Genomic DNA, 26,813 nt, shown 5'->3' on the forward strand with positions numbered 1-26,813 from the left:
GACATAGCGATAGGTAGAAAGAGAGAGCTAAATATGACAATCTAGTTGATGCCGGCCATATTTTCTTTCATTTAGAACCGAATAATTATTTATTTATATGTTATTTTAATAAGAATTTAATTGCTAATTAAACTAATAATTATCTAATTAATTATTTAATTATCACTAATATAAAGAAATATTTATTTATTTGAATTTCATTTTAATGAGTTATTAATAACTAATTATACTATTAACTATTACCTTGTTATATTTAAATACTATTTATTTTTCTCTTCTTCACCTCTCTACTGTCTGACTTCATAAAAATTATTAGGTGCGGAGTGTGCACCATCCGCACAAAAGTACCTAGCGGTATCGAGTGCGGGTACCGCTCGGTACCCAATATTTGTGCGGACGGGGAGAACCGTCCGCACTCCGCACCTAATAATCTCTCCCGACTTCACCTGCTCCACGTGACATGCAGTTTTACCAAGTTCCATTCTTTACCTCCGAAGACGTTCCTTCCACTCCTAATGGGATTGTTACTTTGCCTAAGTTTAAATGTTCATAAAAACAATAAATTTCATTCTCAGATCCCAATGAAATGGAAAAGAACAAGTATTGCTTGATAAAGGACTGGACAAGAACAGATGAAATGCATCAATGACGCTAGCAATTGAACTGGATAAACAAGCTAAGCTCCCAGAATTCTTGATGACTTCATTTACAGATTACTATAATATACTTGAGAGATCGATACAGTTACTGTTTTTCTTGCTTGAAATCGATAAAATTACTGTTTTCTTTACAAATAAAACAGAGTCCGGCAATGATGCAGTAGTAGCACATAATCGCTTGATCAGAATCACTTTCACAGTCCAATTTTCAAGCATAAATGGAGGAGCATGCTACAGCCATGAAGAAGGGGATGTGAGAAAGGTCATGGGATTCTTACACTTTGTCATCATGAAACCACCATCTTGTCTCCTTAGGAGATCTGCCATTCTTGCAGTTCTTCACATAGCGGTCATTGTCTTCTGGGCGTTGCTGAAGAAACAAAAGTTTCAGATAGTGTCAAATCAAATAAAGTTGTGAAGATAACTAATCACAACTATACAATTAGTTAAATGTTTCGATACCTTAACCGTGGAGCTTGATAGCATGGATAGAATGCTAATGCAGACGGAACTTACAGTCATTGCTGGAGACCATGAATCGTACAAAATATCTGCCAGATGATAAGCAACACAATCTTAAACAGATAAGAAGGAACTTTGGCTGACAATTGCATACAGGATGAGTAGGTTAATCCTCAAGCTAAAAACCATAAAGTGGAAATGTTTTCATTCATAGCTTGTTTGGAATTGAAAATGTAGATCTTTCTAGGATAGCTAACAATGCATTTTAAATGATGTTTTTATTTGTTAAATTATGCGCGTTTGATTGAAATGGAACAAATTGTTAACTATTTCAAGCAAGAATAGAAAACAATGTGTTGATGCTAGATTTTGTTGCTGAATTTAAGGAAATAATAGTCACGATTGAAAAAAAAAGTAGATTCTGATGCAAGTTAATCAATAATGGAAAAAACATCACATTTTTGCAAGAGTAAGACTACACCGCCCCACCCATAGCCATGAAAAACATCCGTATGGGTTGACAGTTGCATTAGCATGAATGAACTACGTGGAATACACAATCACATTAGTTATTAAACTCTCTCACCCTTAACATAGCATTTCCTTAAAAATAAATGGATATACAACAACAACAACAACAACAACAAAATCAAGTCTACATGAATCCTTTTTCTCCATTGTGCCATATTAAAAGTTAAATTCTCATTTAAATCTAATAAAGAAATGTCATTTCTAATATTTTATAACCAAGTCTTTTTAAGTCGACCTCTACCCTTCTTAACATAAGTCAAATCTAATGCATGTACTTTCCTAACCGGGTCATTGGAAGGACGCCGTTTTATGTGGCCAAACCATGTAAGACGACTCTCTCTAATCTTATCTTCCATTGGAGCTACTCCAACCTTTTCACGGATATCCTCATTTTGTATCCTGTCTCTAAGAGCATCCTCATCTTTGCAACACTTAACTTAACATTATTGTTCTCTTTTAATGGCCAACATTTTGCATCATAAAGCATTGCAGGTCTAACCACCATCTTATAGAGTTCTCTTAAGTTTGAGGTGAACTTTTCTATCACGCAACAAGTCCGATGCATTCCTCCACTTCAACCATCCAACTTGAATTCTAATAATAATATCCCCATCTATTTAACCATCACTCTGAACAATATATCCAAGATATCTAAAACATGTACTCTTATTAATGACTTGATCACCCAAAATCATAATCCCCCACTAAAACTATTATTACTAAAATTACATTCAACATATTCAATTTTAGATTTACTCAAACGAAAGACTTTAGACTCTAAGGTTGACCTCCATAATTCAACAAATGGATATACAGGCTAACTTAAAAGTAGTAAATATCAAAAAGATAATTTTTTGAAGTCATGTCTAACTCTCATGGTTTTTGAAAGATACATATTTCAAGTAGATTGGAAAAAATATTTATTTGCAATATAATACACTAACATCTCTCAACATAGCATTTCCTTTAAAAGAAATGGACATGCAAGCTGACTTAAAAGTGGTAAATATCAAAAAGATAATTTTATGAAGTCATGTCTAACTCTCATGGTTTTTGAAAGATACTTACATTTCAAGTAGATCAAAAAAAATATTTCTTTGCAATATAATACACTGACATAAATAAAAATCATAAGAGACACATTAAGTACCACTGATTCATTAGTGTAATTTGATACCTTAGTGTCCAAGACTCCTAGTTTTTGAAAGATTTTTATATTTCAAATAGCTTGGAAAATATTTCACTACAATATAATACACCAACACAATAAAGTCATAAAAGAAGCATATTTTAAACATTAAGTACCACTGATTAATTAATATAATTTGATACATTAGAATTTAGTCAGATTAAATAAGCATTTGAAATATTCTAAGCATAAAAACTATTTCAATCAGCAGTTTTTGCTGTAGATAAATCAAATTCAACATATAGAAAATTTTCCTATAATTAACTAAGGAAAATAAAAAGAAACAAAAATAATACACATGCCAATTCAAGTATGCAACATGTCAATAAAATTATGCCTCATCAACTCAATTAGACTACATGTTAGTCGGCTTTTGCTAGAGTATTTCTCTCAAACAGCTCACAGAAGGTAATAATAATAATAATAATAATAATAATAATAATAATAATAATAATAATAATAATAATAAGTTACTAAATCTTACACATGCCACTTAGCAAAGATGAAGCTTGACGAAAATAGCAAAGGCTATGTTACACCTTGTCATTTGAAACATAATAGAAAAAACAAACGATCAATTTGTTATGTAGTGATGTAATGGAAATTTCAAAAATTAAATAAAATAAAGCCAGAATATTCATCACCACCATTAAATTTAATATATATCATATATTATTTTCTAGCAAATTACATTGTGTGCGTGTATACATATTGAAAGCAAATGTTGTTTTAAAATATCGAAAAGGAAATAACAATACAACTAACATACAAACCCTTAAAATTAAAAAAAAAAACAATATTTTTTAAAAATATCAAAAAGGAAATACCAACACAATTAACATACCAACCCTTAAAATAAAAAGTAAGACGAAGAAGTTAAGGTCGGTCAATCCCAAATTGAGTCAAGTCAATGTCGAAAGCATATATTTGGCACATTTCCAATCTAATCTACTCATGATACCTTTGATGAAGAAACCCGTGATTGCTAATAAAGCACCCTGGACATTATGACTGAAAAAACCCTATGTCGAGAGACTAAATTCATTCGTATACTTGGATAACATAGTCATAGGATCTTGATTGTTTCCATCTCCATTACCCTAACAATTCCCCACAAAATTAAATTCATTTCTAAATGTTAAAACTAACTAAAATTGAGCCTAAGAACCCTCCATCAAAAGTGCTCTTCCATGAGCCAAAAGGATATTTAACAATGGAGGAAGACACCCATACAAAGTCTCAATCTTACATAAAAATAAACTCCACTCTAAACATCAAAGAAAATATAGTTAAACAAATATAATGTGCCTCAAAGAAAAGTGCTCCCGAGTCTTTCTCTCATTTATACATTGAGGCTCGTACGGGGAGGGGGTGTAATTTTCTTGAGCGATCAATCCATCCTTTGCCAAAACTAGGTGTGATGGCACAAATCCAATTCATGCCTAATAAGAGCAATTATTAATGCTTCAGCTAAATATTTCTTTCAAAATTTATATTAATTCCTACAAAAAATAGATTGAAACTGTCCACAATAAGTCCTAGCAATTAAAAAAAAGACCTCATCTCAATCGTTCAATCATAATCAAACAATATGGGTAGGCAGTTAGAGAATTAACTTTGGAATGATGTGCAACTTCTACATATAAAGTAAGTGCTTCTTAAACAAGACATTCACATGGATATTACATTATTCTAATCTGCAAAAGGACTCGTACCACATACTTGCTTCCTCCGTGAATTAATATAGGTTCTGTTGTGCTTCTACGAAACTAATGCAATAAATTAAAGCTTTACTTACTAAAATTTAAACATACTTAACAGTTCACTGTAAAAATTTAATGCAACAAAATAACATAACCGTGCATCAACATTAATACTTCTATAAAACTTCTATCATTTTTGTGCTTTTCATAGTCCAATCCAACACATTTATGCGTTGTGCCTTTGTTTATAACAATTATTAGTAGTAAAAGTTCATACTATAAATTATAGTAAGGAATTTCACAGATTTAATTAACTTGATTGTTTCTTAATATTTAATTCTCTTAATGTTCTCTTCGATATGCATGAACCAATAACAACCACAAGCCTTTATCCCATTAAGCAGGGTCAGCAACATAAGTCCTTTTTCTCCGATGTGTCCAATTAAGAGTCAAATTTACATTTAAATCTAATTAAAAAAAAAAAAGATCATTTAAATATAATGAACCAATGCATATCTTTAAAATATACTCTAAATAGATTTCAATGCAGTGCTTTCCATTTTTTCTTTTTCTTTTGTTCAATTTTAAATTTTGAATGCACGTCTCAAAGCAAGTAAAATAGAATAATGAAATATATATCATAGGATAATCTTTGGGAACAAAATGTATGATAAATTTATAACATTTTTTTCTATCCAATAAAAGTTATACATAACATGAAAAAAAGATTACTTAAATCAACAATCGCTTACACTACAAATCTTAATCATACTGTTAGACCAGTCCAACTAGGATCGACTTGGGTATACAAGAGGTGAAGCAAGGGAGTTCCGCCCCAGCCTTGCCGCCTCCTTGAGGGTGGGGTCCACAAGCCCAATTAAGGGAGAATTAAGGGGGAATTTAGGAGAAAATTTTCAAATAGAGGGGGCTCTTTGGTAATAAGAGGGAATTAATGTTTGTTTAAGAGCGAATTACTTCTAGGTTTTATTTTTCATCTCTGTTTTTGCTAAAATTTGAGGTTCTTAGTTCTTGTTTGGGCTTTAGCAGCGTCTAGAGATTTGGGAGAGCTAGAGAGCTAGATCTTCCTCTCCAATAGAAGATCAATTATATCTTGTGTTGTTTTTCTACTATTATTAATTAAAAAATGTTTATTTCTTGTTATTCTTCCATGTTTATCTCAAAATATGTTTTTGAGAGGTGTAGATATTCAAATTTAGCCGGGGGAACTCTTGATTTATACAAGCGTTTCCTATCAAATTGATATCAGAGTATCAATTTGTGGTACCTAAAAGGATGTATGGGAAAGAGAGATGAGAAATTTAAAATCAGATTTTGTGAAAAAGGTTTTTGAATTTGAAAATCAATTGTCAACCGTCCATAAAAAGATGGATGGGAAGTTTACCGTTGTGAAAGAAATGTTGAGGAAGCTGTTTGAGGATCAAACCCAAAACGACGACATCAGAGACAAACTGAGCCATCGGCTGCCAAGGAAATAGTGGAAACTCTAATCCACTAAAGAGGGGAAAATTGAGAGGTGGAGATTTTGGAGGGGGAAGATGGGATGCCTCCCCTAGAGCCTATTCTAGGGAGGAGATGAGTAGTATGTATGAACGGATGGGTGCTGATTTTGCAAGATGAGGGGCTGATTTTGAGCATAGAGGTGAGGATTGGGACATAAGGAGAGGTGATTTTGAAGAGGGATTTGGTTACGAGCGTAGAAGGGAGGATCAAGATACTTGGGGAGCACCATCCCTTCTGGAATCAAAGGTTATTGAGGATTTAGGGAAAATGGAGGCAATTAGAGAGTGAGGAAACTGAAGATGTACATCTTTAAGGGAGATGATTCACATGGGTGGATCTACAAGGTGAAGAGATATTTCGCCATCAACAGATTGACAGAGAGAGAGAGGCTGACGACAACTGGCCTATGTTTAGAAGGGAATGCCTTGGCCTGGTACCAATGGAGTGACATGAGATGACCCATACAAAGCTGAAGGGAGTTCAAGGACTGCTTGTTGGAACTTTTTTGAAGTAGCAAGGGAGGGAGCTTCTACGAGCAATTTTTTGTCCTAACAAAGGATGGTTTGGTGGTAAAGTATTGGGAAAGGTTCGAGTACCATGCTAGCCGACTGGACTGGCTTTCTGAGACGGTATTAGAGGAGAACTTCATGAAGGGTTTCAAACCAGAGATCTGAGCAACGGTTAGAGTGATGAGGTCTTGTGACTTGGGAGAGGCTATGAAACTAGCACAATTAGTGGAGGACTAGAAGTACCTAGAGAGGGGGGGCTAGAGGCAGCAGTTCAGGAGATTCGTACAGAATGATTACTACTTTCTTAGCTCCCAAGGGGCCAACATCGAGAAGCCTTTGTAAGGCTCCAAAGGAGAATCCTATGGGAGGGGGATTCAGGGGAAATTTCAAGAAGCCCACTATGAAGGAACAACATGAGAAGATAACAAAGGGATTGTGTTTCAGATGTGATCAGAGGTACACATCGAGGCACATGTGTAAGAACCGAATTCTTCAAGTTCTCACCGTCTGTGATGACGAGGAAACTAAGGAGGGAGGTGGGAGCGAGGTAGTGGTAAATGAGGAAGAAGAGTTGCATCTTGACATGGCAGAGGTCTACTTCAATTCAATGGTGAGATTCACTCTGAATCACACCATGAAAGTAAAATGAGAAATAAAATATAGGGTGGTGGTGGTGTTGATAGATAGTGGTGCTACCCATGATTTCATCTCCAACTAGGTCGTTGACCAGTTGGGAGTGAAGTTGGTGGACACAGGAGTTATGGGGTGATGATGTGCATTGGGAAGGTGGAGAAGGGTAGAGAGTGGTTCTAACCATATAGAGGGTCTAGGTGAGGGATGACTTCCTTCCCTTGGAGTTGGAAAGCACAGATGTTATCCTAGGAATAAAGTGGCTAAAAACCTTGGAGGATACTAAGGTTAAAGGAGCATTGACAATGGAGCTGGTAGTGGAGGGAAGGAGAATGATGATGAGGGGTGATGCAGGGTTATCCAAAGTTGTGGTGTCACTCAAAACAATGGTGCGAACCTTACAGGAGGTGGGAGGTGGATTTTTGGTGGAGTTGCAGAGCCTAGAGGAGAGTAGATTGGAGGGAGAGGAAGACATTCCTCCTTCAATACAGCCGCTTATACATCAATCTAGTGTGATTTTTAAACCATCTAAAGGATTACTACCACCAAGGGAGCAGGAGCATGTCATTACCTTAAGAGAGGGAGCATCACCAATAAGTGCCAGGCTATACTGCTACCCACAGATTCAGAAGGATAAGATTGAAAAGCTGATCCAGGAGATGGAGGCAGGGATCATCCGACTGAGTGTGAGTCTTTTTTTAGACCAGTCTTAGTGGTCAAGAAGAATGATGGGAGATGGAGATTCTGCGTGAACTATTAGGCCCTGAATAAGGAGACTGTGCCAGACAAGTTTCTCATTCCGATGATAGATGAGCTGCTGGATCAGCTGTGTGGAGTAGTAGTGTTCTCAAAGATGGATCTGAAGTCGGGGTACCATCAGATCTAGAGGAGAGGAGGACGTCCCCAAGATTGCGTTTAAGGCACATGAGGGACACTACGAGTTCTTAGTTATGCCATTTGACCTCACCAATGCCCCTGCTACCTTGCAGTCCCTCATGAATATGGTCTTCAGACCATATCTCCGGAAGTTCATATTGATTTTCTTTGATGACATATTCATGTACAACAAGTTGGTGGATGAGCATTTGGAGCACTTGAGGGTGGTCCTAGAAGTATTACATGAATATCAGCTGAGGGACAATATGAAGAAGTGCTTCTTTGCACATGTCAATGTGGAATACTTGGAGCACATGGTATCTCAGGAGGGGGTGGCAGCAGATCAGGCTAAGATTAAGGCAATACAGAAATGACCTCTACTTATGAATCTGAGAGAGTTGAGGGGCTTCGTAGATTTAATTGGATAGTATAAGAGATTTGTGAGAGGATATAACATCATAGCCTAGCGGTTAACAAAGCAACTGAAGAAGGATAACTTCTTGTGGGGAGAGGAAGCTACCCAGGCCGTTGAGAGATTAAAGAAAGACATGACCATGATACCAGTTTTGGCCCTATCGAATTTGTCAAATTTTTATAGTTGATTTAGACTGATGCATCAAGATATTGATTGGGGGCCATGCTCATGCAAAATCACACTCATAGCTTACTTCAAACAAGCGTTGACAACCAGAGGTAGGTTGAAGTCCGTCTATAAGAGGAAGTTGATGGCCACTGTGTTAACCATTCAGACGTGACGAATATACTTGTTGGGTCGGCATTTCATTCTTAGGATGGATCATAGGAGCTTGAAGTTCCTATTAGAGCAGACGATTATGACCGAGGAGCATTAGATGTGGTTGTCAAAGCTATTAGGCTATGATTTTGAGATCCATTATAGGCCAGGATTGGAGAACAAGGCGCGAATACCTTATCCAAATGCATGAAGGAGCTCCAAGAGTTAGCCATGTCAATACCACTGATGTTGAATTGGGGGCCTATCAAAGAGGAGAGTGTGTAGGATGAGGAGCTCGAAAGAATTATAGCAGTTCTGAGGGATGAGAACAAACACGCTGATTATTCTGTAAAGGGGGAGAGACTGTTGTAACAGGGGAGGCTTGTGATGCCTTTGATCTCAGTTCATATAATATAGTTGCTACAAGAGTTTCATGGGAGCGTGGTTAGGGGTCACTCTAAGGTGTAGAAGACATACAGGAGAATAATCGTGGAGTTATATTGAAAGGAGATGCACAAAAATGTGGAAGAAATGGTGGCTAGATATGAGGTGTGCCTGCGAAACAAGTATATGGTCATGGTTCCTAACGGGTTACTTCAACCCCTAGCTCTACCGAACAAGGTGTGGAAGGAGGTCACCATAAACTTTAATGATTGATTATCCTGATCTAAAGGGTTTATAGTAATTCTAGTGGTAGTTGACAGATTGAGCAAGCATGCTCACTTCATTCCCCTACGACATTCATGCAAGGCAATGACAGTGGTGATCCCATTCATCAGAGAGGTGGTCAGTCTGCATGGAATACCATAATATGTAGTATCTGACAGAGATAAGTGTTCCTCAGTTATTTTTGGAGAGAATTGTTCAGGTTACATGGAACAGTGTTAAAAAGAAATACCAACTATCACCCCAGACATACGGGCAGACCGAAGTGGTGAACAGGAGCTTGTTGACATACCTGCGATTTTTAGCTTCAAACTCACCAAGGTTATGGGCCAAATGACTAGCATGGGCAGAATACTAGTACAACACTTCATACCACACGGCTTCCCAAATGACTCCTTTCAAAATGCTATACGAAAGAGACCCTCCACATTTGGAACATTTTGGGGAGAGTCGTACACTAGTCTCTTCAGTAGAGCAGTATTTGCAGGAAATGGATAAGGTGTTGGATGAATTAAAAAGACACCTACTGAGGACTCAGCAAATTATGAAGAAGCAATTGGATGGGCACAGGAAGGACATCTTGTTCTCCATTGGGGATTAAATGTTTTTAAAGCTGTGACCCTACAGACAGAGCACAGTAGCCAACAGAAGGAATGAGAAGTTAGCCCTGAGGTACTTCGGCTCTTATGAGGTATTGGAGAGGATTGGAGCAGTGACTTATCGCTTGAGATTACCCTCGACCACTTCCATACACCTAATGTTCCACACATCACAGTTGAGGAGAGCTATTGGGTATTATACACCTAATGTTCCTGCATGGCTGTCTCGGTTCCCCTTGTGGTTGTTCGGTTCTGCTCTTGGTTGTCCCGATTCCTACTCCCTTGCTGTGGTTGTTCAGGTGGGGGTCCAAACGTGCCTTTAATGCTTCTTTTCTCTCTCCTTTTGTTGGTTGTTTTGGGTGGCTATGTAGGTGTCCTTTGGGCTGCTTCTATCCTATTTAAAGGGGAGTTTTGGGCAAATTTTAGACAGATTAAGGATGATTTTTGGAGCATGAAAACCTGAGGGTTCTTCTTTGATAGCTCCTCTCTATAACTTCGTCTCGAGCTTCTTATCTACTTCTTCTCTCCGCAAGTTACCACCCCATTTGTATATTTCTTCTCAATCAATGAAAAGTTTTTATATGTTTTTATGTTCTAAGATATTGTTTGTCGTGTGAGTTGTATGTATTGTCTGTTCTAAAATATATAAAAGTTTTAAAGTGTCATTTTATTTGAAGTTGTAAGGAAAGTTTGTGTTTGTTAAAGTTATTTTGAAAAGAAGACGTTTAGTTCTTTGCAATCTTAGTTTTCCTATAAAATTTTGGTTGCATCATTTTGGTATCAGAGCTTTAGGTTTTGAGTCTTCCTTTGTATTTAAAAAAATTAAGAAAAAAAACAAAAGAGAGTCAAAACGGTCAAAGCCGAAGTTCAAATTCAAGAGAAAGTTCTCCCATCAGAAATGGCTCAATCAGCACAACATAGAAGTTCTAAAGTCATCTCATCAAGGGATTAGAACTCTCAACCATGGGAGATTTGATGTAAGCAAAGCCCCCCTGTTTTTCCCAGTTATCCTGGATGGCTGTTCGGCTTCTGCTCATGTTCCTTGGCTTCCCGGTTCCCCTTGCTAGTTGTTCGGTTCCTACATGGCTTTCCCGGTTCCCTTGGCATTTGGTTGTTCGGTTTTGTATGGATGTCCCATTTCCCCTTGTGGATGTTAGGTTCTGCTCTTGGCTGTCCGGTTCCTACTCCCTTGTTGTGGCTATTTGGGTGGGGTCCAAACGTGCCTTTATTGCTTCTTTTTTCTCTCCTTTTGTTGGTTGTTTTGGACGGCTGCGTGGATGTCCTTTGGGCTGCTTCTATCCTATTTAAAGGGGAGTTTTGGGCAAGTTTTAGATAGATTATGGATGATTTTTGGAGCATGAAAACCCGATGGTTCTTCTTTCATAGCTTGCGAGCTATGTCCCCCTTTCTCTTCTCCTCTCTATAACTTCGTCTCGGGCTTCTTATCTACTTATTCTCTCCACAAGTTACCACCCCATTTGTATCTTTCTTCTCAATCAATGAAAAGTTTTTAGGTGTTTTTATGTTCTAAGATATTGTTTGTCGTGTGAGTTGTATGTGTTGTCCGTTCTAAAATATATAAAAGTTTTAAAGTGTCCTTTTATTTGAATTTGTAAAGAAAGTTTGTGTTTGTTAAAGTTATTTTGAAAGGAAGACGTTTAGTTCTTGGCAATCTTAGTTTTCCTAAAAAATTTTGGTTGCATCAATAATGAATGAGATTGGTAAGCATCTAATTGTTCAAGCAATTACAGAACATTCATTTGTGAGTTTTGGCTTTGATGCTTTCTAAGAAAGAACTCCTAAGACCTGTTATATCAAGATTTACTATAGCCTACTTGACTCTACAAAGTATATTGGAAAAAGGAAATCTTTGGAGGTTATATTCACCTGCACATAAGAGCTTAATTGTAATTGGATAAAGAAATATGAAGGCAAAGAAGTTTGAAGTGTTGTTTTGAATGAAAGATTTTGGTTAATTGTTAGTTATGCAATAACAACAATAAGGTCATTAGTTCAAGTTTTGAGGCTTGATGCGGAAAAAAAAGCCAATTATGGGCTTCACAATGCGATGGATGAGACTAAGGAGTTCATAGAATATAACTTAGAAGGAAAGGAGTCTAACCAAAAGGATATTTGGTAAATAATTCATAAGAAGTTGGAACTTAAGCTTCATCATCATTTGAATGTCACATGATATTATCTTAATCCTCAATTTTGATATATTGAGAACAAGTTGACCAATCCTGAAATCAAATTTGATTATACCACTATACGAATAGATTGATAGCTGATTAAACTAAGAGGGTGAATGACGATTTGCAACTTTTATTATTTAGAACTAGAAAATGATTCTTTAAACCATAGCAAGCCAATGATACAGATGCAAAATATTCCCCATATAATTTCTAATATTTATTGGTTGAAAAATAAAAAGGATTCTCCCAATTTTAATTGTGTGGTTTTTTTTTTTTTTCAAATTTAGTAGAATAGTGAATCCAGTTTAGTGTGACACTCAAAACCTGTAATAGTTTGATATTAAATAAATAGGCCTTACATGTTCTTCATATGGTTGTAAGCAAAATTGGAGTACAAACAATTAAGTTTATACCAAAAGAAGCAATTGCTTACATACCTTAAGAATGATGAGGAATATTTGCTTTATAAAGACACACCATCAAATAATGAATAATTTGTGAATAATGATAATAAAATTACACCATTCGATTTGCAACAAGAACTCAATTTAGATTTAAAAATAGAAATAGAAGACTAGAAGACAAACCAGGTAAAACAAAAACCAATAAGAAATAAACAGAAAAGCATCTATAAAAAATTATTTAATTGAGGTTGTAACCATCAATATGATTATTGTTTTAAACTTTAATTAATATTTTATTATTATTATTAATTAGGGAAGAGAAAAAATGAGGAAGATTAGGAAAACAATGATATAAATGAGGATAAGGCGGGAGATAAACCAATTCATTATGATGATGATTCTAATGAAGACCCGTTGAGTAATAAAAGTGCTGGGTACTTTTTATTTTAGAAATTCTAACCTTAGTGGCTCGTTATATTCCTATCTTGATGCTGGACAGTATGACTAAGAGAGAGTGAGCGAGCAGAGAGGCTTTTATGTTATATTATAAGTTTTTACTTCGATAATTTATCTTAATTTGATGTTTGTATTATATTTTTTACTTCATAAATTAATGTTAGTACATTAATAAGTTGCTTGCTAGCATAATTTGTTATTTCTTATAATGTTAGGATGTTAATATGTTACTTCTTAATATGCTAATAAGCCATGATGTTAACATGTTACTTCTTTCAAACTTAGATGTTAGACAATAGTTCTTATTTAGCATAATTTGTTGATTTTGAGGCATGCAACAGATGAAAAATACCTCAATATTTAATTGTGCAATTCTAAACCTTGGCAAATACATTTTAGAACAACGAAATACAAGTCTATTTGCGGGCTTTGAAAATTTCATACCCTGGCCTCTGCATATATTTGAGGAAAGTTTTAAAGAATTACGTTCAGGATCTAGAAGAAAAATTAGCCTAGAGAAAAGAAATTATCCAAAGATTTTGATCTTCTTATGCAAGGACTATAACTCTATAAGATCTAATTTTAGGTTTCCCATAGGAGCAAGCCAGTAGGGTTAACAACTCCTCCTGGTGATGAAAGAACAATTTCAATTAAGGCTGGTCTTTAGGATTTAGGGTGATGAGAGAGCAATTTCAATTATAGCTAGTATGTAGAAGTAGCTATGAAGTGACCAAAGTATTTCCAAGTCATACGGATTCACGCTAGCTCATGTAATTCATGACAATAAACAACCAAATCACATTTTTTTGGTGTTGAGTCATTTCATTTAGGGGGGTACATTTGTATCATTTTGAACTTGTTTGACTTTCAAATTAATTTTTCTAAGTTAATTAATCATTGTTTTCTATCCTTTTGAATTGCTTTAAGATTTATTCGAAGTTGACAAATTGTGCTTGATCACATGATATTTTTATAATCCTGGAAATCCCATATATTAAAATAATCATAAATTATTGTAGCATTTCAACAAGTTGGTTTATAACATTTTTCAAGAGGATTGGAGAGAAACGTTGGTGTTGATATGTAATGATGTTCCTAATGATATTATAAATATGAAAGATATTTTCTTCTCAAACTAAAACTATCCAAAGCAATGTAATTAGATCAAACAAGATTTTCCAATAGCTTAGGGTATCCTAGTGGGTTCAATAGTGAAAAGGAAAAAGCTCAATATGAGTAAATAGATAATTATGCACCAAAGATTAGCAATACACAAAAAATAATGTTACATTTACAAAGCAATCAGAAAAGTGATCACTATAAAAAGCACGAGACAATGGTTAAGCTCCTTAAATATCATGTCCAAAACCCCTTTTTTCTCTAGTTGAGAGCTTCTGATGGACCAGCGGCTGAGCCGGTGGGCCCCACTAGGGTGGGCGGTGGGCAAGAAGAGGGAATGGGAATTATTTAGGAAATTTTGCAATTATTTAGGGAAAGCCTATGTGAGTTAATATTCATTATGTAAGGAGGAATTAAGGGAGAATTGTTTAGGAAAGTTTTAATTACAATTAGGAAGGAATTAATTAGGAAATGAGATCTAATTTGAATTCAAATTTGAGAGGAAATTATTTAAGAAAAAGAGACTGATTTGGGAGGGAATTAGGGGAGCCTATTTAAGGTTAACTATAAAGTGATTTCAGATTATGGCTGATTTTGTTTGAATTAATTTTGCTTAGTTTGAGTGGGCTCTAGCCGACAACTAGGGATTTGGGAGAGCCGGATCTTCCTCTCCAATTGTATCTTGTGTTTTTCTTCTTAGTTCTTTCAATAAAAAAGAGTTCTTGTGTACTCTTCTTTCTAAATTTCTTGTGTCGTTCTCTGATTTTGCTAAAATTGCATCCACTTCCTATAAGCTTCATGTTTCCTTCTTATGGATTCCTACTGCTCTACATTATTTTTTTCAAGGCTAATAACAATAAGGAGAAATTTATTTTGGTCAAAGAATCAAAGTGAAGAAGAGAAGTTTGGGCTTGATTCCTCCTCTAAATGCTTGAAGTCAATGGTTCTAATGAGCAGAAGGGATGGTTGCCTCAATTTACCCAACTTGGAGACTTAGCTGACAACAATAGAGGAAAACATAAGGCAAGCTTGCCTCGATTTCAAATTTTGAATCGGTGGTCAACGTGTAGAAAAAGGGAGATACTTTATTGGCATTAAGTAATCTGTTTTATTGCATATCCACTTCTAAAATGATTACATTTGAACTCGTTATAAAAAGAATTAAAAAAAAGCCTCGAAAACAATTCAAAATCCAAACTAGTTTGGAAATAGAAGCTAACCACATAGAATAGCTAACTAAATAATAAAATATAGGAAATGAACAAGGAAATAGGAACTGCATAAACCATTTGAAAAGAATTCCTCCTCAATGTAATCAAACAAGCAACATGGATAATTATTTTGACGCAAAGCTCCAACAATCCATACCTCCCTTTCAAAATTTGAACTTCCTTTTAGAGAGGTTGGTCCATGCTACAATATTTTTTGAGTTTTACTTATCAACTCCATCAAGAATGTTGATTTTAGCCTCTAAATATTCTTGCAAATATTCAAGATATACTAAGAATCTTCAAAAGGCCTCTTAAGGTATCTAATAAAATATTGAAAATATTTAAAATTTAGTGAGATGACAACACCCTTGAGCATTGACATAAAATTTTGAAATTTTCAAATTTTAGTGACTGATTATGTGAGGATGTATTGATGACGTCTATGCCTTCCGATGACCTAATTAGGAGAGAAGATGTATTAAATCTGACCTATGTTAAGAATGTAGAGGTAGGCCTAAAAAGACTTAATTAGAAAGTATTAGAAATGATTTTTATTTTAGAATAAAATGAGAATTTGACTCTTAATAGGACACAATGGAAAAAAAGATTCATGTAGCTGACCATATGTAGTAGCATAAAGGCTTGATATTGTTGTATTTTGTTAGTATTATGTCTCATTCATCTATAGTACAAGTGTTGTTGGATGTTGATGTAATTGAGACTTTTGAAAAGCAAATTTGAATTGGTATTGAGAAAAATGATTTATGACAAAAGATTGTCGTTAAGAGGTTTTCATTCTATAATAACAATTGTCATCTCCTTAGGCACGACATATCTTCTTGTAGGAAAGTAGATATTGTTTTTGATTAAATGATACTTTTGGATCCTAAAATGTCAGTTGATCATAATGGCTCTTCTTTTGATAAAGAGTCTTCTTCTTTCTGGAGATTTTTTTTTTCCATGATTGATCAAGTGACTATTTATGCTCTAAGATGATTCCTCTCATAGGAACTCTCAACATTTTCCTCATACTATTGAAGGGACTGCCACCAAACAAAAAATGATATTGTTTCTTCACTAAATTATAACCCTAAAGATAGATTAACAAAAAAATTGAATCTCTCCTCAAGTCATAAGTTATAATCCTCTTAGAGGGTTTCTAAATGATTTTCTCAAATCTCAAGATAATGAACTATCTAGACATTTGCAAGAGGTTGTACCCTGGTGTATGCTTCCTGGTGTATGATATTCTTCTTGTTGATAAGACTAGAGAAGGAGTTGAAGGTAAACTTGAATTATGGAGGAAACCTTATATAAAGGCTTTCATTTGACTAGATCTAAAATTGAATATATGGAGTGTAATTTTAGTAATAATAGATCTAGTGGAGGAATTGCAACTTTGGGCAATAAACTCATTAATAAGAGTGCACGTTTTAGGTACCTTGGATCTATTGTTCAGAGTGATGTTGAAACGGATGAGGATATTATTAGTAGAATTCAAGTTGGATGATTGAAGTGGAAGAATGCATCAGACTTGTGTGATAAAAAAGTCCCGCTCAAACTTAAGTGAAAATTCTATAAGATTGTTGTGAGACCTACAATGCTTTATGGTGCAGAATGTTGGTCATTAAAAGATAAGCATAATATTAAGTTAAGTGTTGAAGAGATGAGGATGCTCATGTGGATGAGTGTCTTTACTCTTAGAGACAAGATATGAAATGAGCATATACATGAAAAGTTTGGAGTAGCTCCAGTGGAAGATAAGATTAGAGAGAGTCATCTTAGATAATTTGGTCACATAAAATGGCGGCCTTCCAATGACCCGGTTAGAAAAGTAGATGTATTAGATTTGACTTATGTTAAGAAAGATAGAGGCAGACCTAAAAAGACTTGGTTAAAAAATATTAGAAATGATCTTTCTTTATTAGATTTAGATGAGAATTCTTAATAGGACACAATGGAGAAAAATGATTCATATAGCCGACCTAGCATAGTGGGATAAAAGTTTATTGTTGTTGTAAAAATAATGAACCCGTTCAAAATAATGATTTTTTTTACATCATTCCCAAATGTGCCATAAGGGGAAAATAGGAAAGAACAAGAAAATTTTCACCTCCTAAGGATTTTGGCAAAAAATGATATGTTTCCTATGTTATTTGATACCTCCCGTCCACTATAAGCTTCAAAGAGTTGTTTCAAATGGTTGGTTCTCCAATTACTACGTATTTGCCTTGCTTTCCATCTCTTTCACTAAATTCAATGGTCAATCATCTCCTATCTCTCAAATATAATTCACAACTCTATCATTAAGTATAAAAAAAATTTAATTTTAATAAGTAGAGATTTTTAGCCCCATCTCCTTCAATCCCCATATAATCCTCTTATATTTTTCATTCACTAGATGAACAAATCAATTTTACATTCATCGCCGCCAACACTACAGGAAAAATGCCCAATACCGGCTGTTCTAACCGGCGGTTTATGGACCGCCGGTTTTACCGGCGGCATGGCCGGCGGTCTGGCCGTCGGCGTTTAACGACGGCCGAACCGGTGATTTTGCTACGTTAAGCCGCCGGTAATAGCGGTGGTCCCTAAACCGACGGTAAACCGCCGGACATCAATATGAACCGCCGTAAAGCCGCCGGTAGTACAAAAAACCGCCGGTTAATATAGAGTAACCGCCGGAAAAAACCGCCGGATTTCGGCGTTTTTCCTGTAGTGCAACCAAAATCACAACGACAACTTTCAAACCACTTGATCACTAACCACCTCAACCAATAATTCCACTACTATTATTACAACAAGCACCAACACAACAATAATCTACATCCTAAACTAATCCTTACTGAGACCCTTTCTTTCTCCTTCCATTCATGCCCTTCTCATTCCATCAATTGACTCTACCTTAAGCCCACCACAAAGTCCATAACTACTTCAACAATTTTCTTTTCAAAATTTTCCATTAGAATTTTAAAATTCAAAGTTTTTAGATTCATAATGAACCTTTCTAAAATTTAACTTCCTTGTCCTCTATTTTTAACTCAAAATTAAATATAATTTTTTTTATTTCAAACATTAATTCTACCCTAAAGTCCCTCCACATATACAGTCACCTAATCATATCCATAACATTGGTTCCCTAGACAAAACCATACTTAACAAGCTCAATCAAAGTACCTAAGTTTACATGATTATCCATCAAATGCTCATGAAATTTTCCATTTGTGGTTCTTGTTATGGCCTGTAACTCCCACTGCTACTTCCTACTTCAACTAAAAAACTAAGTTATCATCAATTCACTCGCTAGCAGCAAATCCAACACATCATCATGTTGCCACCATCCTCATTATTAACCAAAGACATAGACTTCTATTTTTAATTCTTCAACAATCATCTATACAATCTAAAAGGTATCTGAAGATAACAAGGAAGAACCAAGAAATACCTAACTTCCCATCAAGCATGAGATAGATCAAATTGTTACTTAAGGATATTATAGTTGGAACCAACATTCATTGCTATCTAGTTTGCTAACAAAGGTGTCAACATCATATGACACTTAGAGGACACATGAAGATCTTATACACAAAGTCCCCAGACTTCTTGACAAATAGTAAGAATTAAACAGTCACGAGGACAGTTCTTATCACCTCAAAAGAGTTGATGGAGTCCATCTAGCCACTCACAATCTAAATCAATATCATATCAAAATAAATTGGGTGTTAGTTTTAAAGATAAAAAAATATTAATTTAATTTAAATTTAATATTAAGTTTTATGGTTAATTTAAGGCTTAATCGAATCATCAAGAGTGAATTTATTTAAATTAGCTAAATTGATAAAAAATAATTAGTATCTTTACTTATTTAAGGATTCAATTTTTTTTAGAAAATTATTTTAAAAAATAATATGAGCTTGAAAGTTTGAGCATGTTCAATTGAACCAACCCAAATGAGCCAGTAAGATGACTTTAAGAAGGCGAAGAAGCGAGAGCATGAGAGGGACCAAGTTCGAGTGAGAAAGTGAGAACATGAGAGTTAGGGAGTGAGACCAAGAGGAAGAGAGCAAGTGAGCAGGCAAAGGGGCCAGAACATAAGGCCACAAGCAGGCAAAACCATCGGCAAGCCTCGTGGTCGAGCACATGTGAGGGTTTTTAATAAGCTATGACAAGAAACTTGAGATATTGGGAAGGAATAAATAAAAATTAAAGCTTTTCTTCGTCCTTCTATTAAGCTTGATGTAAGGTATACTTAAGCCTAATATAAGCTTCTTTTTTCCTTTGATTATAAATTATTTTGAGAGAGATTCATGCTAGGTCTGACCACCCATTACCCCTCAATACTCCGAACTCTAAAGCTACATCAAATTAATAATAGTTTTTAATTTAAAATATTTCTCTTTTTAGAAATGATAAAAAATTAGTTTTAGATATGTGAGGATTATTATCCCAATGTTTGGGTCCTAACATTCCTATAAATAGACCTTGTATCTCTTGGTCAATTTAATGAATTAAATAAATGTTTTTTTTTTTTTCAGGTAAAGAATTTTGGACAACACTTCATTAGGTTTCTCAGATTATGTTATACTTCCCCTCTCCTTTCAGAATTCAAAGAACTGTGTGAGACATTCAAATCCTTTGTTCTCAAATAAACTCCTCAGTCCTCACCCTTCATCTCTTCAGCTGTAAGCAATTAAACATCAACCACTTTTCTCTTACCCCTAAAATCCATTGTATAGCATGCCATATGACAATTTTTTTCCTTAATGTGCATCAAATTAGTTCTCTTGTCTTCCAAAAACCAGCTAAAATATCTGAAGAACTTTTTTATGCTTTATACTATTGCATTCCTTGTCTCAGAAGAAAATTCACCTCCATAATGGATTTTTTTTAGAATTCTTAATCAACACTCTAATAATAATAAGATTTTTTAAGTCTATATTTCATTGAATACCCTCTATTATAACTACATTAGATTACTTATAAGTTTTATTCCCTACAACTACCACCATCCCCAGTATCTCCTTGTTTCACTAAAACACAAGTGTTCCACATGGTTTTCCCAAATCATTTGGCTTCTTATTAGTTGCAAGATTCAATTAAAAAAATTTGTTAATCGCGCAATTTTAACATCTTTTATAAATCTTCATATCATAAGAGGTATCTCAATTTGACCTAAAAATTAACCTTTATAATCCCCACCATATAAACTTCACAATGTTTTGCTATTCCATAATATACTACATAATTATGTTCATTACGCTCTTCTAAAAAAACTCCTATAAATAATAATTTCCCAATTAAAAGTATCATCTTTCTTTCATGTTATATTAAGAACTTGTTATCATCACTTTTCAATTTTATTTGGTCTCCAATTTATTTCCTTAGATATTTTATACAAATCATTTTCTTCCTTTAATAATACCTACAGTATTATATAAATACTAAAAAAATTTACGATTTCCTTTGTTTGATACTCTCTTTGCAAAATACTTAATTTCTTTAAAATCATTTTAAAGACTTGGTAGTTCATATATTTTCACACTTTAAATGTACATTTCTTTTCCTTAGCAATCGTTTGTTAGTTCATACATTATAATAAAATTCTCATATAATTTATCCAATCAAATTTCTATCACATATTATATACCCATAAGAATTCTCTAAAAGACCAGTTCTACACGAATCTATGTCCATTTATTCAACACTAACAAAAATCTTCTTTCCCTCCGTTATATATAGTAATACTTATGCCATCTCTTTCTAAATAAGTCTTATGTTCCAAATCAAAATTCAAAGACTGTAAGCACTAAATATATTGAGAAACATCTAAATGTATAATATAGACAAATTTACATAAGATTTACCTAATTAGGATAAGAAAAAAAACTTCAAATTATATTGCAATCAAAAGAAAAAGGTTATGCTTGTAAGGATAGCAGAAACTATAAGAAAAAAATCTAAATAATTTTAAAAAAGCTTAAACAAACATAACATGTACTAAAATTATCCATAGATTTCATGAGAAAAAACAAAAAGAACCATCGTACCTACTTCTTGACAACATTTACTTAAAATACGTCTATTCTATGGGAGGGGGGGGGAATGAACCTTGGAATGTATCTCGGGGGAATATTCACTCAAAAGAACTCTACTCTGGTAACAAGAAAATCAATGGAAAAAAATAATTTTGCAAGCAAAATTCATCAACAATTTCCAATGAGATCCATATGGCTCTAGGCGTTAAAAAAACTGCAATATAACTCATGAGTTTAGAAGAATAACATTTGAGAGGATATATAAGAATAAAAGATGAAAAAAGGTTAACATAATTTTTTGAAAATATAAAGTGAAAAATGTTTATTAGACTCAAACAATCTCAGAAGCTACTTCTAACACTCCTGGGATAAAACTCAATGAACTATCACTAAAAGAGAGGAGCAATGGCTTGGGCAAAACCTGACAAGATACCATAAAGTGAAGCACATGAATTTAATGCAGTGAGTCTGATCATAAATAAGTTTAAGGTCAGCAATACTAACCTACCATGGCATGAAATCATATCTATGGGGACAAGACAATGGACATGGAACTGTGACATATCCAGACAACATGCAGTGTATCTACAAATCTCTATTAGCAAGAATACAACACTACTACGAAATTGAATAGGACACATATATCGTAGACGCAGCAGTTATGCTATCCAAACTCTTTGCAATATAAAATTAGGATGCATTCATAAAGCACAATTCGTTCATTCCTACATGTATGGTGAATTAGGTATATGCTAGGGATAATTTAACTTGCATTCAGATTCAATGCTTTATGACGCATAATGTTGGCCATTAAAAGGGAAGCATAAAATTAAGTTTAAGTGTTGCAGAGATGAGGATGCTCAAGTAGATGAGCGGCTTTACTCTTAGAGACAGAATGTAAAATAAGATTATACGTGAAAAAGTTGGAGTAGCTCAAGTGACAAAAAAGATTAGATAGTGTCCCCTAAGATGGTTTGGTCACATAAAACGTAGGCCATCCGATGGCCTATGTTAAGAAAGGTACAGGTAGAACTAAAAAGAATTAGTTAGAAAGTATTAGAAATGTCATTTTTTATTAGATTTGAATGAAGAATTTAACTCTTAACAGAGCACAATGGATAAAAAAGATTATGTCATCAACCCTATGTAGTGGAATATAGGTTTGATGTTGTTGTCAGATTAAAATGGCAAGACAAAGAAACAAGTTTTCCAACATAAATTACATTAATTTCCTGCACGAACATATCACATCTTCCGAGTGACCAACCAAAATGTTGAACTATAAATAGCCAAACATCATTTTTTCTAAGCTCCAACCCGGGCATTTTTTTCATGAATCCATACAAGCACAAAACTACTCTATGTCCAAACATTAAGATGAAAAAATATATGCATCCTCACTATAAGGCTACTCAAAGAAAACATCAAAACAATGCAACTAATCTGTCCTTCTTATGACCTATATACATTTGGAACTAGGCACCACTTTAATTAATGAATATCAATGATTAAATACATTTCCTTTTTTTTCCTTATTGGACAAAGAAAGAAAAGTTTGAGCATGAGTTTATTAAAGAAGCAACAGCCCACTATTGTGGCTTATTAAATCACAGTTGGATGCTCGTGAATATCATCACAATTTTTACTTGAAAACTGAAAAAGTTATAATGTTTTTGTATGGGATTAGACTGGCAAGTTCACAGGTCAATACTAAAATCCAGGTTTATACACTTTCTATTCTTATAGTAACTTTCAATATGTTAGGATACCCACCCTGCGCTATATCAAATGAACCACACAATTTAAAAAAATAAAAATAAACAATATAGAGATTAGAGATTGAATACCTTATTAGATATACCAAGTAAGTTTTTCAAATTAACAATGCAAAAAAATTATCATGACTATGAAAGACAGCATTTATGATCACCATAACTAGGTCGATCCCAACTACTCAGGAAAAATATGGTTATCTATTGTTTGCAGGATAGAATTGGCACTTATCTATGTTCTAAAACAGTAAAAAAATATCTACGTATAGTATACATATGGAAAAGTCTATGTTCAAATTTGTGACTGCATCTTGCAATAGTATACATGTCTAAATGTAAGTGTATCAACATTTTTACAGTATTATTGCATTTCATCAATGAATTCATTTATATATGTTCATATGCATGCGTGCACACACATAAATATGTGTATGTGCACATGATGGACAAAGCAGAGCACACATGCATCTTTTATATGTGACACCCCATTATATGTTTATTTTTGCATTTTTGCTTTTTCAATACTAGGCGTACCCATATACATCTACGGGGCATCATGTCCCATAGATATATCATCATAATGACTACATGGTTCTTACATTGATAAGCAATTTCGCAGAAAGCATAACACTAACACAGAATTTAGATATTAAATCTTACTCTTGTGGTACTAATTACATGTTAAGGCCATTTACAAAAGCAAAATCAAGTGCAACACAAATAGAAGCCCTGACAAATGAGAAAGCATTTCCGAACAAGATTATTGCGTACAAGGAAAATAAGGCATCTTCAACAAAACATAAGCGGAAAAACAGCTAAGAAAGTTGTAATTCCGAGTCATTGCTCACATTTAGTTAAACAGTTCAAAGTAAGCACCGTGTACCCTTTCTAGTTCATGCACTTCGAAAAAAAAATAGCTAAACGGAAAAAAACAATCACTACTCCCAAGAAAGAATTCTGATTAAGAGATAGATAATTGATCAAGTAGATGGAAACAGAACCTCATTCAAGAACAGTAGAAGTTACCTAAGCAGATATGACCATTGCTATAAATGTGAGGATGCAAAGGCGCAGGAGGAACAAAAATAACCTAATCAGTCCATAATTCAGAAAGAAACCAATTTAGACCAGCAAAAATATGCCAAAAAATCAAAATCCAAAGCCATCAACGTATTACCTGCGGCGCCTCCATTGGGTAATGCTCCGGAAAATCGACCTGAAGCTGATAGGTCTCGTTAGCATACAGTGTGCCGGCCGCACCAATGACATCAATGATCCACCTTCCAAATTCCAACAACCCCACCAAAACTCCAATCAACGAAATTGATCACAAATATGGGGAAGAAAAAGAAACCAATCAAGAAAGTTAGGGCTTTCCCAATCTCTTGCCAAGATGCTCACCTCTGAAGATTATCGGTGACTCTGTGCTTGAAGCCCGCGGGCGGGTTGACCTGCCATTCAACCAGTTCCTTCTGCAGTCGGTTGCATGCGATTTTGCTCAGTGCCTGCGATCATTGAAAACCCCTAAATTTTGTCATAGAAAGATATGGAAACCATAAAAAGAAGAACAAGAATAAGATGAAGATGCTGAGGATTACGAAAAGAGGAGGTGAATGGCGAAGAAGAACGGGGAGTGAGTACCTTGCGAGGGGAAGCCGAGGAGCTGGTCATGCTTCTTGAGAAGGAGCAGGAGGCAGCTTTGTGTTAGGAGACGGGGTTTCTACTATAGGAGAATTGAGAGGACCGTCTTCCTTCTATTAACTACGAGGGTCTACTTGCATCAATCTCGCCTTTATTCCGTTAGATGGATAAATAAATAAATATAATATAATATATATATATATATATATATATATACACATACATTGGTATCCAAGAAAATTATTCAACAATGTGAGCTTGTTAAAATATACCGAGACTTGGACTCTCTTATGCCTTCTCCATTCTGCAAAATTGTTGATATTTGATTGCGGGTGAATAGTGCGATATCAATATTAGTATTGTACTGTTCACCTGCATTATTTTGCTGTCTCTGTCAGATTTGCCGAAGAATTCCGCGAAGGAAAAAGACAGTTATTTGGGCGCAAGATGGAGTTTGATTAGAGATGAATCACGTCATTTTTTTGTTACACTGCATTTTGGAGTGAAAAATGAGATTTTCGGTTGGAGATGCTCTTAGGGAAAAATTATTATGTGCGGATGTCGAATGCCGTCTGGAGACTAACCAGAATGCATCACGTCACCCCTTTGCTTATTATCGCGGTTTGGTACTACTCGGTACATCTAGGTACCATTGATGTGGCGTATTCTAGTTAGTCTCCAGACGGCGTTCTGCATCCAGTCTCCGCACAAAATAATTTCTCCCCTTTAAGACGGCTCTCTTATTGTTGTTTAAAGTGATGTTTTATTAAACAAAATTTTTGTACTAAAAAGCTATTTTAGAAAACAATAAGAAAATTGTCTCAAATGAAGCCTTCCACCTACTAAGAGAATAATTTTCTTACACTTGATTTTATTTATATAATTTATGCTTTGTATAATATCCAAACTTAATATTTATTAAATATGTAAAATATGATAATGGCTTGTTTCAAAATTTCGACTTATTTTATTGATCAACATGTTTCAATACATAAATAAAATATATCAAAAGTCATGTATTTGATTACAAACCTCTTAAAAGTATCTCTCTATGCTTTATGTTAATGCATTCTCCATATTTAAAAAAGGAAAATAATTTTCAACTCTTATGTACTACAAATCAAAACTATTTTAATTGGACTATGCCTTTTCTTTTTAGGATTTTCATGTAAAAAATCATTTGCCTATTGTTCGCATTAATTTACATTTATGTTCATATGTATGTGCAATGCAAATCAAAGCTAATGTATTGACCCAACCCACACTATATGAGGCATTATTCTTTCTAGCCCTATAAATTCCATATTAGATTAAAGCAAATAATTTTATACCTATATAAGCCATTCTTCTTCACCCCCATTCCATTCTTTAGTTATGTGAATTTTGATTTATTATTATCCTCTCCAAATATTTTCTCATCATTGTGCAAACCATCTTAGAAGTATATCAAAGTCGTTCCTTCTTCTGACATTAATCATTATGGTCAGTGTCCACTCTATTCAAATTCAAGATATTACAAACGTTTGGTTCATCCTTGAACCACACATTTTATCATTGGAGGTACAAGTACAACTCTGAAATTAATTTTAATGGATATTAGCTGCATTTGCCAAGTTCATCCCATATCATACTAAATCTTACAATTTTATTATTATTGGTGCACATGTTAGATGATTTTCTATCTCTGGAGTGCTCTATCATATTCATGCTTAGCAAGAGATTTTTCGAAAGAATTTCTAATGCAACACTAAATGACATCTCACATTGTTTTTTGTAGGGGTGTCAATATTTTCGGGTCGTGTTCGGATCCAAAAAATTGATCCGTTTTAAAATACGGGTCAGGTCAAATAGTGCCGGGTCAATTCCGGGTTAATTTGAACCTTACCCGTGACCCAAAACTGA

At 34.5% G+C, this 26,813-nt stretch overlaps 1 protein-coding gene across 1 annotated transcript; it reads right to left on the reverse strand.

The window, feature by feature from the left end:
• Window positions 1-632: 632 nt before the first annotated feature.
• On the reverse strand, window positions 633-25,066 carry LOC110095511 (probable ubiquitin-conjugating enzyme E2 18). The gene is made up of 6 exons (XM_020821094.2): window positions 24,912-25,066; window positions 24,672-24,775; window positions 24,448-24,550; window positions 24,297-24,360; window positions 1,122-1,210; window positions 633-1,029 (listed from the first exon to the last, which is right to left on the reverse strand). The coding sequence occupies exons 1-6, from the start codon at window positions 24,939-24,941 to the stop codon at window positions 934-936; spliced, it is 486 nt and encodes a 161-aa protein (XP_020676753.1). The 5' UTR covers window positions 24,942-25,066; the 3' UTR covers window positions 633-933.
• Between the last annotated feature and the right edge of the window lie 1,747 nt (window positions 25,067-26,813).

Source organism: Dendrobium catenatum, unplaced genomic scaffold (genome assembly GCF_001605985.2).
Source record: "Dendrobium catenatum unplaced genomic scaffold, ASM160598v2 fragScaff_scaffold_827, whole genome shotgun sequence".
NCBI lineage: Eukaryota > Viridiplantae > Streptophyta > Magnoliopsida > Asparagales > Orchidaceae > Dendrobium > Dendrobium catenatum.

Coding starts and splice junctions, on each gene's coding strand:
- LOC110095511 (XM_020821094.2), bottom strand. CDS start 24,941: ATGACCAGCTCCTCGGCTTCCCCTCGCAAG. Junction 24,551..24,671: donor GTCACCGATAATCTTCAGAG/GTGAGCATCTTG, acceptor GGAATTTGGAAG/GTGGATCATTGATGTCATTG. Junction 24,361..24,447: donor ACCCAATGGAGGCGCCGCAG/GTAATACGTTGA, acceptor TGGACTGATTAG/GTTATTTTTGTTCCTCCTGC.